The following is a 12,361-nucleotide window of genomic DNA, read 5'->3' on the forward strand; positions in this document are numbered from 1 at the left end:
TTTGTAGTAATGTGATTCTGGGAATACGCTAAATGTTTTGTATTGAAAACCTTTTTGTAATGATTAAATGGAATCGGGTTGTTTTTGAAAAATTTAAAATTGGTGGTATTTTTCGGTTGTTACAAGTTGGTATCAGAGCCTTGGTTTGAGTGAATTGGAGAAACACTCGTGTGACCCCAGTCTCAAATCGAGGAGAGTTTTTAAAAGAGAGTTTAAAATGGTTTTCAAAATGAGTAAAGGAGGACGCGGATGTACGATCAGCCGGAGCCAGTAAGTAACCCCAAAATACCATGCATGTTATTTGTTTTTGAGCTTTGATAGAACAACATGCTAGTGTTAGGCTAGGGATCTTCAGGATTTCATGATAATGTTGCCTGATTTGTGATGCCTGTAGCCTAGGGTTTCCTGCGTGATGAGATTGCTGAGTTGTTCCGGGTTGAGTTGTCGGAGCTGTTTGGGTCGATCAAGACCGCCATGGTTGAGTATTTTGATGAGCGTTATGCGGCTCTCACAGAGACAGCTGCCGCGGCGGCTACAGCAACTGTAGCAGCAGCAGGGGGAGGAGCTGGTCGGGGCTTTCAGTATCGGGACTTCGACAATACGAAGCCTCCCACCTTTGATGGAGTTCAGGACCCGATTGTTGCTATGAGGTGGTTATCGGACGTGGAGGGGTGTTTCTTCACGTGTTCATGCCCTGCTGATCAGAGGGTGAGGTGTGCTCTGAACCTATTGAGGCTCGGGGCGAAGGATTGGTGGAGATTGACCACGGGGTCATATTCGGATGTGCAGAGGGCTGCGGTTTCATGGGATCAGTTCAGGGAGATGTTCAGCACTCGTTATGTTCCGCAAGTTGAGAGGGAGAGATTGGCTTAGGAGTTCCTTGAGCTGAAGCAGGGTTTGGAGTCGGTGACTGAGATCACCAGGATGTCACTGAGAGGGCAATGTTTTGCCCAGAGTTCGCTTCGGAGCAGGCCCAGATGTCTCGATATCTCAGCATGCTCAAGAGGGATATCAGACAGTTTGTGTCTACCCAGAGGTGTGAGACCTTGTTGGAGTTGCAGGAGGCCACTAGGCGGCGTGAGTTAGAGATTGAGTTGCGGTTGCGTGAGCTGAGGCAGGCTTCGGTGCAGTCGCAGTCGGCGTCGAAACGGTCCAAGACCGTTGATGTTAGAGTGGGGGATCTGAGCAGCCACACTTGTGGGAAGTGTGGTAGGGGTCACACCGAAGTTTGTAGGTCCGGTGGTGCATGCCGCAAGTGCGGAAAGGAGGGGCACTATGTGAGGGATTGTCGGCAGTCAGCGCCAGTTCGAGATTTGAGGATTTGTTATCATTGTCATCACGTTGGACATTTGAGGGTCAACTGTCCACAACGTGCTGCGGGACCGGTGCAGGCTCCAACAGCGGCCACTTTGAGGATTACGGGTGGAGGTCAGGGTGGAGCGGAGCCCCCAAGGGCTCAGGGTCGTGCTTATACTTTAATTTTATACATACTAGACCCAAAAATATTTATGATAGTCTTTGTTATTGTTCAACATTTGTCATTACGTTTGACAAGTTATGCGTGTAATCGGTCTTGATCTTCGAGATAGCCGTTACACATTTGAACCTAACAAATTTAAATTTGCTATGTAATTTTCATGCCATTTACGACGTGGACAACTATTCATTAAACCTAAGACGTAATATTTAATGTTTACAAAGATATCTATAAATTTTTTTATGATTTAAATTTGATTTTACTACTTTTGTTAGGAATGATAATACAAAACGTGGATGGTATTAAATTTGATATGTGAACCATTTAATTTTTGTCATATTCCGAATATATTTATTCGAAATTTTCATTAAATTGCATATAATACAAATTCTATCAATCCTCCGTACAAAATAGTAACACCACTACCCTGCAAATTTCACACCACTACACACACAGCTCACCCCTACGCACCCACCACCCTTTCTTATAATTCACTGGTCTCCGTTCTTTCTGCTGCAGCGCCGCCCTGTGTGTCTCGGTAAACATCCGCCGCCGTCACCGTTACAGCTTCCCGGCGGCGATGGCGGCCTAGCTCTACAACCCTTTCAACATCTCAATCAAAACCCAACTAAATTTTAAAAAGAAAAATGGTGGGTTTCTCCATGATTTCCTATTTCATTCATTTCTTTATAATCCAATTTTGCTCATGAATCATCGAATTTTGCAGGTGGAATCATCGTCTTCTACAAAATTACCTCCGTGGCTTGAATCTTTACTCTCAGAAACGTACTTCATTCCTTGCATGATTCACGAAGACGCAAAAAAGAACGAGAAAAATATATTTTGTCTCGATTGCTGCGAAGCTATTTGTCATCACTGTCTCGATCTTCACACCTCTCATCGTCTTTTACAGGTTGGAATTCATAATTCATCGGTTCTAAAAATCAAATTCTCACAAAAAAAAAAAGGGTTCAATTCAAATTATTTTTACAGATACGGAGATATGTGTATCATGATGTTATAAGAGTCGGAGATGCTGAGAAGTTAATGGATTGTTCTTATGTTCAAGTGAGTTTAAATCTTACTAAAAATCCCATTTTTTTGTGAAATATATGAATTGAAATTGTTTAATGGATCTTACTTCTTTTACAGGCGTACATAACAAATAGTGCTAAAGTTGTGTTCTTGAATCCAAGGCCACAAACAAGATCTTGTAGAGGAACAAGCAACAATTGCGTTAGTTGTGATAGAGGCTTGCAAGAACCACATCTTTTCTGCTCGATTTCTTGCAAGGTATATATCTCTTTATATGTAAATATTCATATTATTTTAATTAGGGTTTTTGATGTTGGTATATTTTCATATAATTAACCAAGAACGACTTTATTTTCACAAAGATTTATAAAAGATCAATTGTTTTACCTAATATAAACCAAAAGTTCTTTTCTTTTCTTTGTATTGATTATCAAGATTCGATGAGATCTTTTGCTTGGTAAATTGTGTTATCTTATGGGTGGCACAATTTTCAGAGGTCAAAGTCTTAGAGCAATGTGCAAATTTTCATTCTATTTCCTTTCCATTTCAAGTTTTATTTTACTAATTATTTTTCACAAATCTTGAATTTCTTTTCCCATTTTGGCTTTTCGTTTCCTCGAAGCCGCGTTTGAATTTTCTTGCATTATTTTCAAATTAGGTTTTTTTTGACGAAATAAGAAATAATCATTACATGTTCAAAGATTCAATGCACAATTTCGAATTTTGAAGGGAACCCTTTTGAGAGAATCTAGGCTTTTCATCTGGGTTTATGTTATTTTTCACGCAGATCAATCAGATTCTGAGAAGTGAAGGAATGATGTCGGAGTATCTATACGACTGTAAAGTTCTTACGCTGCCGGAGCTGGGTTCCGACGACTGTTTCATGACACCGGACTCGTTTCTTGAACCTTTTGTTTCTCTGAGGACGTCGTCAGGTTCAAGCGTCAGCTACGGCGGAGTTGATAGCCTGACAATTGCTTGCACCGCCACCACGGAGGTAGTGAGGAAAAAGAGAACTTCAAAGTCGGCAATTCCGGCGGCGGCGCGTAAGCCGGTTACTCCGCCAGCGGTGGAGGTCACCACGAACCGCCGGAAAGGTATGCCATGTCGGTCGCCGTTTAATTGATGATTCCGTACGGTCGGGTACGAGTGGGGAGGGTGTCAAAGGATGGTGGAGGCGCACGAGTTAAATTTGAAAATTCGTATTTTACAAACAGGTCCTTTAGAATGATGGGTAATAACATTAGCACCTCCAAGTTTTGTTTATTACTCTTACACACCCTTGTCGCTATTTAGATTATTGTACTAACGTGGGTTTAAACATTTAGTTTGTTCATTGATACCATCTAAAGTTGAGCTATGTTCACTAACTTCTATTTTTATGCCCTTTTTAGCACGTTTGTTTTTTATTTTGGTTTTTGTCATATTTGTTGGAATTAATTAAAGATAGAAATGATTATAGTCATCTAACTATTTGTAATGATCTTATCAAGTAATGATGTAAGAAACATGAAGGTGTTGTTTGGTAAAAGTAGCTGTTAGCTGGAAGCGGATAGCGTGTAGTAGGAAACTATAGGTTTTATTTGTTATATATAGATGTTTGGTAAAAGTAGCTGGAAGCTTTTGAAATATATAAAATTATATAAAACGACGATTGATTAAAAATAATAAATATATAAATATATTTTTAAGGGTAATTATGGAAATTGATTTCAAAAGATTATGAGTGTTTTGTTAACGCTACATGAAGTAGCTTTTAGAATCGGAACGTTTTGTTAAAACTAAAAGCTAAACGTTCGTACTATCAAACGAAACTTTTTGTTTAAACTTGAGCGTTTTATCAAAATTAGGTATTTTAGACTTTGAGACTAACTTTATGTCATATCCAGTATTTTTAAACCACGGTTGAATTGGTTGGATTTCGACTCAGGAGAAAAAACCAAGTTAATTTCGAGTGGTTTCTGTTTAATTATAACCAAAATGAACTAGCTGATTTTTATATGAAAATGTGGACTTGTAATCAGATTTTGATATTTATCAAATTCATCTTTTAAAACTTATAAAAGAAAGAATTTTCTTTTAAACCGTGAAATTTTATTAAAAAATTAACAAGGAGCAGGAAAAAAGACTCATTTACAACAAAATAGTTGCTAAAACAAGATTGTGTAACCACGAGACCTAATGAAGTTTAGCTCTACATCTATTTGTAAATCCAAAAAAACATCATATCTATCACATTATAGAAAAATAACGATTTTTTAGGAACAACCATTCCTACATCTATTGTAAATCCTAAAAAACATAATATCTATCATATTATAGAAAAGTAAATATTTCTTAGGAACAACCATTCCAAAGATAAAAGAATTATGAAAATTACAAACAGATCAAAACGTTGTGTGGACAAAACATCAAATGCCTTGCGTTGACCACCATTCAAATAAACTATATCATACCATGAAACAAGATATTGAACAGACAACTCATCAAGCAGTTCTACATCCCACCATATATCAATATGCTTCCATAAATCAACTAGGAAAAGAGTCATCCTTCGTATGGGTTGGAAACTTTTTAGAGTTTTTTTTTTAAATGGCCAATTGTCACTAATAAATAAACTGTAACTAACTCCTTTCCGTAAGAATAAAAATAAAAATAAAAATAAAAATAAATATTAAGGCGTTAAGCTCATGTAACGACAATAATGGTGAAAGTTGAAAAGGTAAATTACACCTTGTATTGCATTTTTGTTATTTACATAAAACTAAACATTTCATTAAAATGCCCCCAAATCTCATAGCTACTCGTTTTACTCAAATATATTTTTGGTTCCAAGAATAGTTTGGAAGGAATTGGACTTTGTAGGGTTTGGAATATGAAGGAACTGAATTTTGTCATTCATATGGTTGGCAAGTAACAACAATTGTTCGGTGAAAAAGGTATTTGAGTAATTTTAATATTTAAATTCAAAGGCCAAAGGATTTCCTGGATTCAAGTGTAATTTAATTCCATACGTAAGATTGGAGTGGAATTGAATGCATGAAATCTGGAAAAATAAGTATGAAGTAAGAATTATTATGCATCAACTATAACGATGGCTTCATCGCCTCCAGAATAGAGATGAAAAACAAGTTTTGCTTCTGGTGAGTTTTCCATGCTTGAATTTTAATCTCTTTGTGTATAAATCTGAACATACATCATAAATAATGTGCATAAAAAAATATTTAAAAGGTGAAATAGTAGTAACATTAAAAAAACAAATAAGAGTATATGACCATTTTACCCTTGTGTTTAAAAACACATACTTGCATTACGTTTAGATTCTCGACATCTTCTCACGCAACCTCTCGTTTCTCAAACTCAACTCTTGTGCTATGGTGAAAGTGACTAATGATTAAATTGTGATATGCAAGATTAAAAGGAAAAAAATGATATGAAATACCTGTTTTATCCTTGTTTGAATTCGTTCCACATGATGACTCTCTGGTTTGTTTCCTGTTGGATATAAAAGAATTGTTGGATAGCTACTTATAACAACAACCAATTGAATAAACAAAAATGCAACCTGATACTTTAGGAAAACAAAAATACAAAATGTAAAAGAATGCAAAAGGCTTAAGCTATCAACACACAGAGAAATCTAAGGGTCAAGCTTCAAAGTAAATTCAAATACAACAAATTAAAACTAAAATCAAAATCTCGAGGGATCAAATCCATTAATTAACAAAAAAATTGTTACTAACCTTTGTCGATTTCAGGTAAGTTCGACGGGAATGAAACGAAAGCATAGAAGCTTAATTAGTTGCTTACATGTATTTTGCCGATTTCGTGTTCAAACCTGTCTGAAACAGAAAAAATTCACAAAACTAAGTTACTTCAATCATTCTCCAAAGCATAAGCAAGAGACAATAGTAGCTAGTAGTACCTTTGCAAGTGAAAATTCGAAATCGTTATCGATTGTAAATGAGCGGAGGAATCAAAAACCAGTGACATACCCAATATTTTTGAATAAAATCAATAGAGTGAATGTGGATACCTATTGAAGCTCTTTTAACGGAGACGATGGAGAGAGGGGGAGACTTTGATGGCTTGAAATCTATCAAATTCTTGGTTTCAATCATGGGTTTGAGGTCTCTTTTGTCTTTCCTACTATACGTCATCATTGACTACATGTCCAACCACTCAAAATCAATTTTAGGGCTTTCTTATGCGATTGGGTGTGGTAGCGCTGGTCTGACATCTTCTTCTCCCACCAGTGTTGATATCAAATGGAATCGACAGCAGATGGCGTCAAGGCACCTGCGGTGGGGAAGCTTGGTGGCTGACTCGACAGAGATGGATGCCGGTGGCGCTGTAGCTAAATGGGTAAATGGTGGTTGTATATGGAAGTAGTGATGCTTCTGTATACAAAGAGGGGTAAAAGATCATAAGCTGATGAAGTTACTAGAGACAAGGAGGTAAAGTAAGACGGTGATTGAGGCGGTGGAAATCTCATTGGACGAGAATGGGTTGTGGCAAAAGTATAAAATGGAAAACCTTAGTGACAAAAATATGGTGGAAAGCTAAATTCGTAAAGTATACTGTTGAAAGATGCCATGCACTTTAATATGTATATATAATTAGCTAACTACAACCTAGCCATGTCAAAAATACTTGATACCCAAATTACCCGCTTGATTTTTTCGGGTATCGGGTAAATCGGGTAAATTTTTTCGGGTAATCTAATTTTTTTTTTCAGATCGGCTAAAGGGTACGTTTGTTGGGTTTTGGGTATACCCAAATTACCCGAATTACCAAATTATTTTAATTTTTTTCGTAGAGATTGTACTCTGTAGCAGGTATTTGATCACGCTTAAACTAACTATCATTATTGTAAAACATGAATCTCTTTTATTATGGCAATATGGCACTAGCAATATTAAAATTAATTGTTTATATATCATCATGTTCTTTAAAACTTCACTGTTTTCTAGATTATAGTTTTTATTGCAATTAACAAACTCATTATCTTGACGAAACTTTAGAACATGACAAAACTTATGGCTACAATTATCTTGAACATTTTAAACTTTTAAATTAAGATCTTTAACTATTTGTTTTTTTAACATCTTATTTGATTAGATTAAGTTGTTAAAAAATTACTTGATATCTCAGGTATTATTGACTAAAAAATCTCAATATTCAAAGCTTGAGTAACTTCGTTTATGCCTTGTTTGTTTATATAAACAAGACTAATAAAGCATGACCTATTTATTTTATTAAATTTATTTTCAGGTGAAATTTAAAAAAAAAATTTATATATTTCGGGTAATACCCGAATTACCCAAACCCGACCGGATACCCGAATTACCAAACTCGAATTACCCGAATTTAATTTGGGTCGGGTAATGGGTATTTTTTTAACATGAAAACCCGAATTACCCGAAACCCGAAAAAATTACCCGATCAACACCCCTACTACAACCAGCAAAAAGATGATCAATAGTCTCGACTCCATCATGACAGATGAGACATAATCAACTCCACCATGATACCATTGTACGCAAGTCTCTCTCTAGTGAGGATATTATGTACGCAAGTCTCTCTCTAGTGAGGATATTATGTAATCGAATCCTCCAAAGAATAATATTAAGTTTGATGAGACCCCATTTGTTCCATCTACTCTCCACCCCACCTAAAAATAACAAGTCTTTGTTCCGATACACATGAGCAGAAGCAACAAAAAAGTCGTCAGAAATATCAAGGAGCCATCCCAATATATCTGGAATTCAGTTGTTTGTTATTTACCAAAAGACTTATAGCCCATCAGTATTAGGTATTATCCTCCTCTTGAAGTTTGAAGGTTCAAGTCCCGTTGTTGACATAGATTAATTTAAGGAGTAGTCTCCAATGATCATCAATGTTTTTTCTTTCACATTATCTCAAGTCCTTCATCACCACATATCGAAGTGTGTTTTTTTCTTCTGTCTTGCCTTTCTCTATATCTCGCTTGAAGAAGGAGAAGTGATGTTTGCATTGGTATTTATAAACAATATTTGTGATTAGGTGTATCCATTGGTAATATGTCTTCAATGTGTTTGCATTGGTATTCATTTATTACTTAGGGCGTGTTTTGCTTCAAATTGTTTTATTTCAAACGATTGTATGAGTTCAAATCAAAGAATAACACATGTAACTAATTCTACATATCTCCTACTATAAATGTATTTTTTGTAACCTAAATTGTTAATTCATGTGCATTACAACATTTTCGACGGTTTATATTAATATTTTTGGGATTAGCATTAGGATATGAGATTGAATTTTAGTAATTCAACAAAAAAAAAAACCATCATTTATCATCTGGTTTATATTTAATAAGTTTGCCAATAGCATTTCGAAAATCTTGGTACCCCTCTCATTTTTTGTGACTATACAATAATATTTAAAAACTGATTTTTCTATAACGATTAGAGGAAAAAAAGAGAGAACTACCGCTATCTTATGAATTTTTTTTTACCTTGAAGAAATATTTAATATCAGTGTACCTTTTTTTAATCTATTTTTATAGTAATGTGACTTATCAAGAAATAGCAATGTATATTTTTATTTATTATCTACTTTTTTATTGTTATTACTAAGTTTTATGAATATTTTGTAGCTATATGTAATCTAGAGATAAAGAAACAATAAGGGCACAATCTCAATGCCATTCTCCTATTCAGTCAAATGTAAGAATGAAGACGGATAAAACTTGGTCATATGCAACTCTAGCTGTTTGATCAGAGGAAAAGGCATACATAATTTTTTTGTTAAATGGTTATTCATGGTGATCATAGATAAGAAACATTTTGTTGGTATTAAAGGTACTCTACATAACCAGTATGTTGATGAGGAAGAGTAAACATAATTGTGAAACATTAAAGCACGATTTGTTAAATGGGGAAAAGGAAAGTTATATCAACTTTGCATCATTTCTTTACAAAAGCTATGTGACTATTTTCAACCCGATTTTTAAATATGTAATGCAAAATTAGGAAAAGTTATATGATGTGGATTTAGTTATTATTATATGGTTCTATGATACATGTGTACCTATGAATGCTTGTAATTCGTCTTATTTTCATCGTATGGTATACAACCTAACGAGTATTGGAGAAAGATAAACCACTTTTTATCTTTAATGATCTAAACGAAAGTTGTAGTATTCGTTAAACTGAGAATTTTCATAAAAAGAATGTCCAAATCTGATTTCGTATGAAGAATTTATGATTTTTTTTAAGTTTCGGAATAGCAGTAGACAGCTAAAAACAAAAAATAAAGATCGAGTGATTTTTAGCCGACACAACCTAAACGAGAATCGAAGGTCTTGTCAATAGTAGTACAACGGTAAAAAGACAGACGGAAACGGACATCGAATGAAGAAGTTATGAATTTTTAACGGACTTTTCCTATCCCGCCTGTTAAAAATATAATAATAAAAATAAAGTCAAAACTTTCCTAGCAAGCGAGTTCTGAACATTTCCCAAAGTAAGTTCTCTTGGTCATACTCATTGAGAGCTTTGAATGTTCCTTCCCACCAGACTAAGGCTTCTCCGATGAGCACTGCAGAAGCATAATTAGCCTTGTCTTCATTAACCACATGAGAGATATGGATTACTTTTTCTGTGTTCTAGATCCATGTAAGAACAACAATGGGATTAAGAACACCTAAAAACTCCTTAGCACCATTACTCTTGAAAGTTTTGAATGAAGGACGTCTCGCCTCTCCTTTTGAAGATTCTCCGGTGACTTTCTCTTTTCCTTTATCACCATTATTTTCGTGTTCTTCGAGAGTCTACCGAAAAACACCAGTAAGTTTACCCAAGAGTTGCTCCTCATGAGGGGATGCTGCAGTATTTACTTCATCAGGACGAGGATCTCCACCCACTTCTGGTGTATGGCTACCCACTTGTTCAGCAATTGTTCCGTAAATTTGAAGTAATATAATACTTTAAAATATTAGGATTTATCATTACCTAATACTTTACTTAAATCTTTCGTATGGTTTGTATCCATATACTTACAATGAATCCGTTCATATATTGAACTTCTGACGGTTTAAGTCTAAATACCAATCCGTGGTATTTAGTTCACTTAAACTACTGCTCTGATACCATGATTGAAAGACCCACACTTTCATATGATTGAGAGGACCACTTTTAATAAAACTTAAACCTACATCATATTACTCCAAAACATGCTACATGCATATTCATAAATAATATTTTACATTGATAATTTGATTACAAAAGACTGGATACAAACCGACTATTAAGAACAAAGTATTATATTTATTACATAACTACCCATGATATTATAGTTTTATACAACATGAACACTAATTACAAAAGTAACAGGATTATCTATTCACAATCTTCTAACAATATATGTCTATACTGGATCCTTATTACCTGCAATGTTAAACACTGAGAGGGATAAGCAGACATGCTTAGTGAGTTCAATAATAGATACAATATAATGTTATGTCATATATATACATCAATATGGCAGAAGCAAAGAGGAACAAGGAATAACAAATGCATATGTGATTTATGTGAGAATCTTTCCATATCATTCAATGATTTGATTCAAAGATATACAATCAGTGAGACATAACAATTTCTGTAAAGTCCCGAAAAACAGATCTACCAATGATCAAAGAGAATCACAGATGCAAACACGAATTAATAAGCAAATATAGAACAAAAACCAAGCTTGCATACGCTTCAAAGCTATAAAACGTCTGATACAACTTGGGAGAATACGAAAGCATCAACAACCAACGAAGTCTGACACAACACCCTATTTAAAGACGGACTTACAACCGTAAAGTGTTTACGGCCATAAGGAGTTTACGGCCGTAAACACATCTTGACCGTAAACTCATGACAAAAGACAATCTTTCTATACATCCACTACTACCAACTATTATGCCTAGACCAAACCACTGTACAGGTTCTTTCAATCTCCCCCTTGGTTTGGACTAGCTCGGCCCCATTCCTTTCTTTACCAGCATGACATCCATTTGGCCCATTGCGCCATTCCACATCTGCTTGCTCAAGATCTCTGCAACCATCCTGGTATACGCCTTGGCTCCCTCCTCATAGATATCTTCAACCACTTTGATCTGAAAATTGCTTAGGTAATGAATATCCCACTTCCTGAACTGCAACAGGTCTCTTCGATCATACAACCGTATGCACCCATTCTTGAGCTTAATGACTGCACCACAAGTACTCTCATCATAAACCCAACACTCCATAGAACCGAGCGATCCATCTTGATAACCTTTCGCATACGAACTCCGTTTTCGACGTTCTTTATATCGACGTGTAGGTGAGATTATGCTCTACAACTCTTGTTTAGACTCCATTGGATAATTTTGATTTTTTTTAAATATATTATAAATATATTACTTATATATTATCTTTAGTAGGTCGGGACCGAAAAACTCCGTTCGAAATTCATAACTCCTTCATCTGAACTCCGTTTTTGTCTGTCTTTTTATCGTTGGACTACTATGGAAGACATCTTCGAATCTCGTTTAGATCACTAAGGATAGATATCTATCTACCTTAAATTCACTATTTACGTCGCGCTGGGTCCCCGTGGGTCGTGCCGGTTATGTCACGAAATTTCGACAAGTCATAACTTCTTCGTTATAACTTGGATTTTGGCGTTCTTTATATGCACGGAAACCTTGTGAAATATACTACAACTTGGTTAACATTAATCCTTCTAAATAATCTTCCATCAAAAAGTAATTTTTGATGCTTATCGTCTCTAAATTGACTAGCCCGAATCTACGGGCGTTACACTTAGTGTTGA

The 12,361-nt window shown here is 35.4% G+C and overlaps 1 protein-coding gene and 1 long non-coding RNA gene across 3 annotated transcripts; one reads left to right on the forward strand and one right to left on the reverse strand.

Annotated features, from left to right (window-relative positions):
* The first annotated feature begins 1,914 nt into the window (after positions 1-1,914).
* Positions 1,915-3,882, forward strand: LOC111906351 (protein RGF1 INDUCIBLE TRANSCRIPTION FACTOR 1). Its single transcript, XM_023902112.3, has 5 exons — positions 1,915-2,127; positions 2,205-2,390; positions 2,471-2,545; positions 2,630-2,770; positions 3,300-3,882. The coding sequence occupies exons 1-5, from the start codon at positions 2,125-2,127 to the stop codon at positions 3,636-3,638; spliced, it is 744 nt and encodes a 247-aa protein (XP_023757880.1). The 5' UTR covers positions 1,915-2,124; the 3' UTR covers positions 3,639-3,882.
* A 1,778-nt stretch (positions 3,883-5,660) lies between these two features.
* LOC111906348 (uncharacterized) lies at positions 5,661-7,003 on the reverse strand. Of its 2 annotated transcripts, none has more exons than XR_002855170.3 (4): positions 6,438-7,003; positions 6,256-6,354; positions 5,955-6,007; positions 5,661-5,884 (listed from the first exon to the last, which is right to left on the reverse strand). It is a non-coding gene; the product is annotated as an uncharacterized LOC111906348 (long non-coding RNA). The 2 variants fall into 2 exon arrangements; XR_002855169.3 differs by having other exon boundaries at positions 6,549-7,002.
* Between the last annotated feature and the right edge of the window lie 5,358 nt (positions 7,004-12,361).

The sequence above is a fragment of the Lactuca sativa genome, chromosome 3 (genome assembly GCF_002870075.4).
Source record: "Lactuca sativa cultivar Salinas chromosome 3, Lsat_Salinas_v11, whole genome shotgun sequence".
Classification (NCBI taxonomy): Eukaryota; Viridiplantae; Streptophyta; class Magnoliopsida; order Asterales; family Asteraceae; genus Lactuca; species Lactuca sativa.

Excerpts from the sequence above, each read along its gene's own strand:
- LOC111906351 (XM_023902112.3), top strand. Across the intron at positions 2,391-2,470 it reads CCTCTCATCGTCTTTTACAG|ATACGGAGATATGTGTATCA; the intron begins GTTGGAATTCAT and ends TTATTTTTACAG. Across the intron at positions 2,771-3,299 it reads TCTGCTCGATTTCTTGCAAG|ATCAATCAGATTCTGAGAAG; the intron begins GTATATATCTCT and ends TTTTTCACGCAG.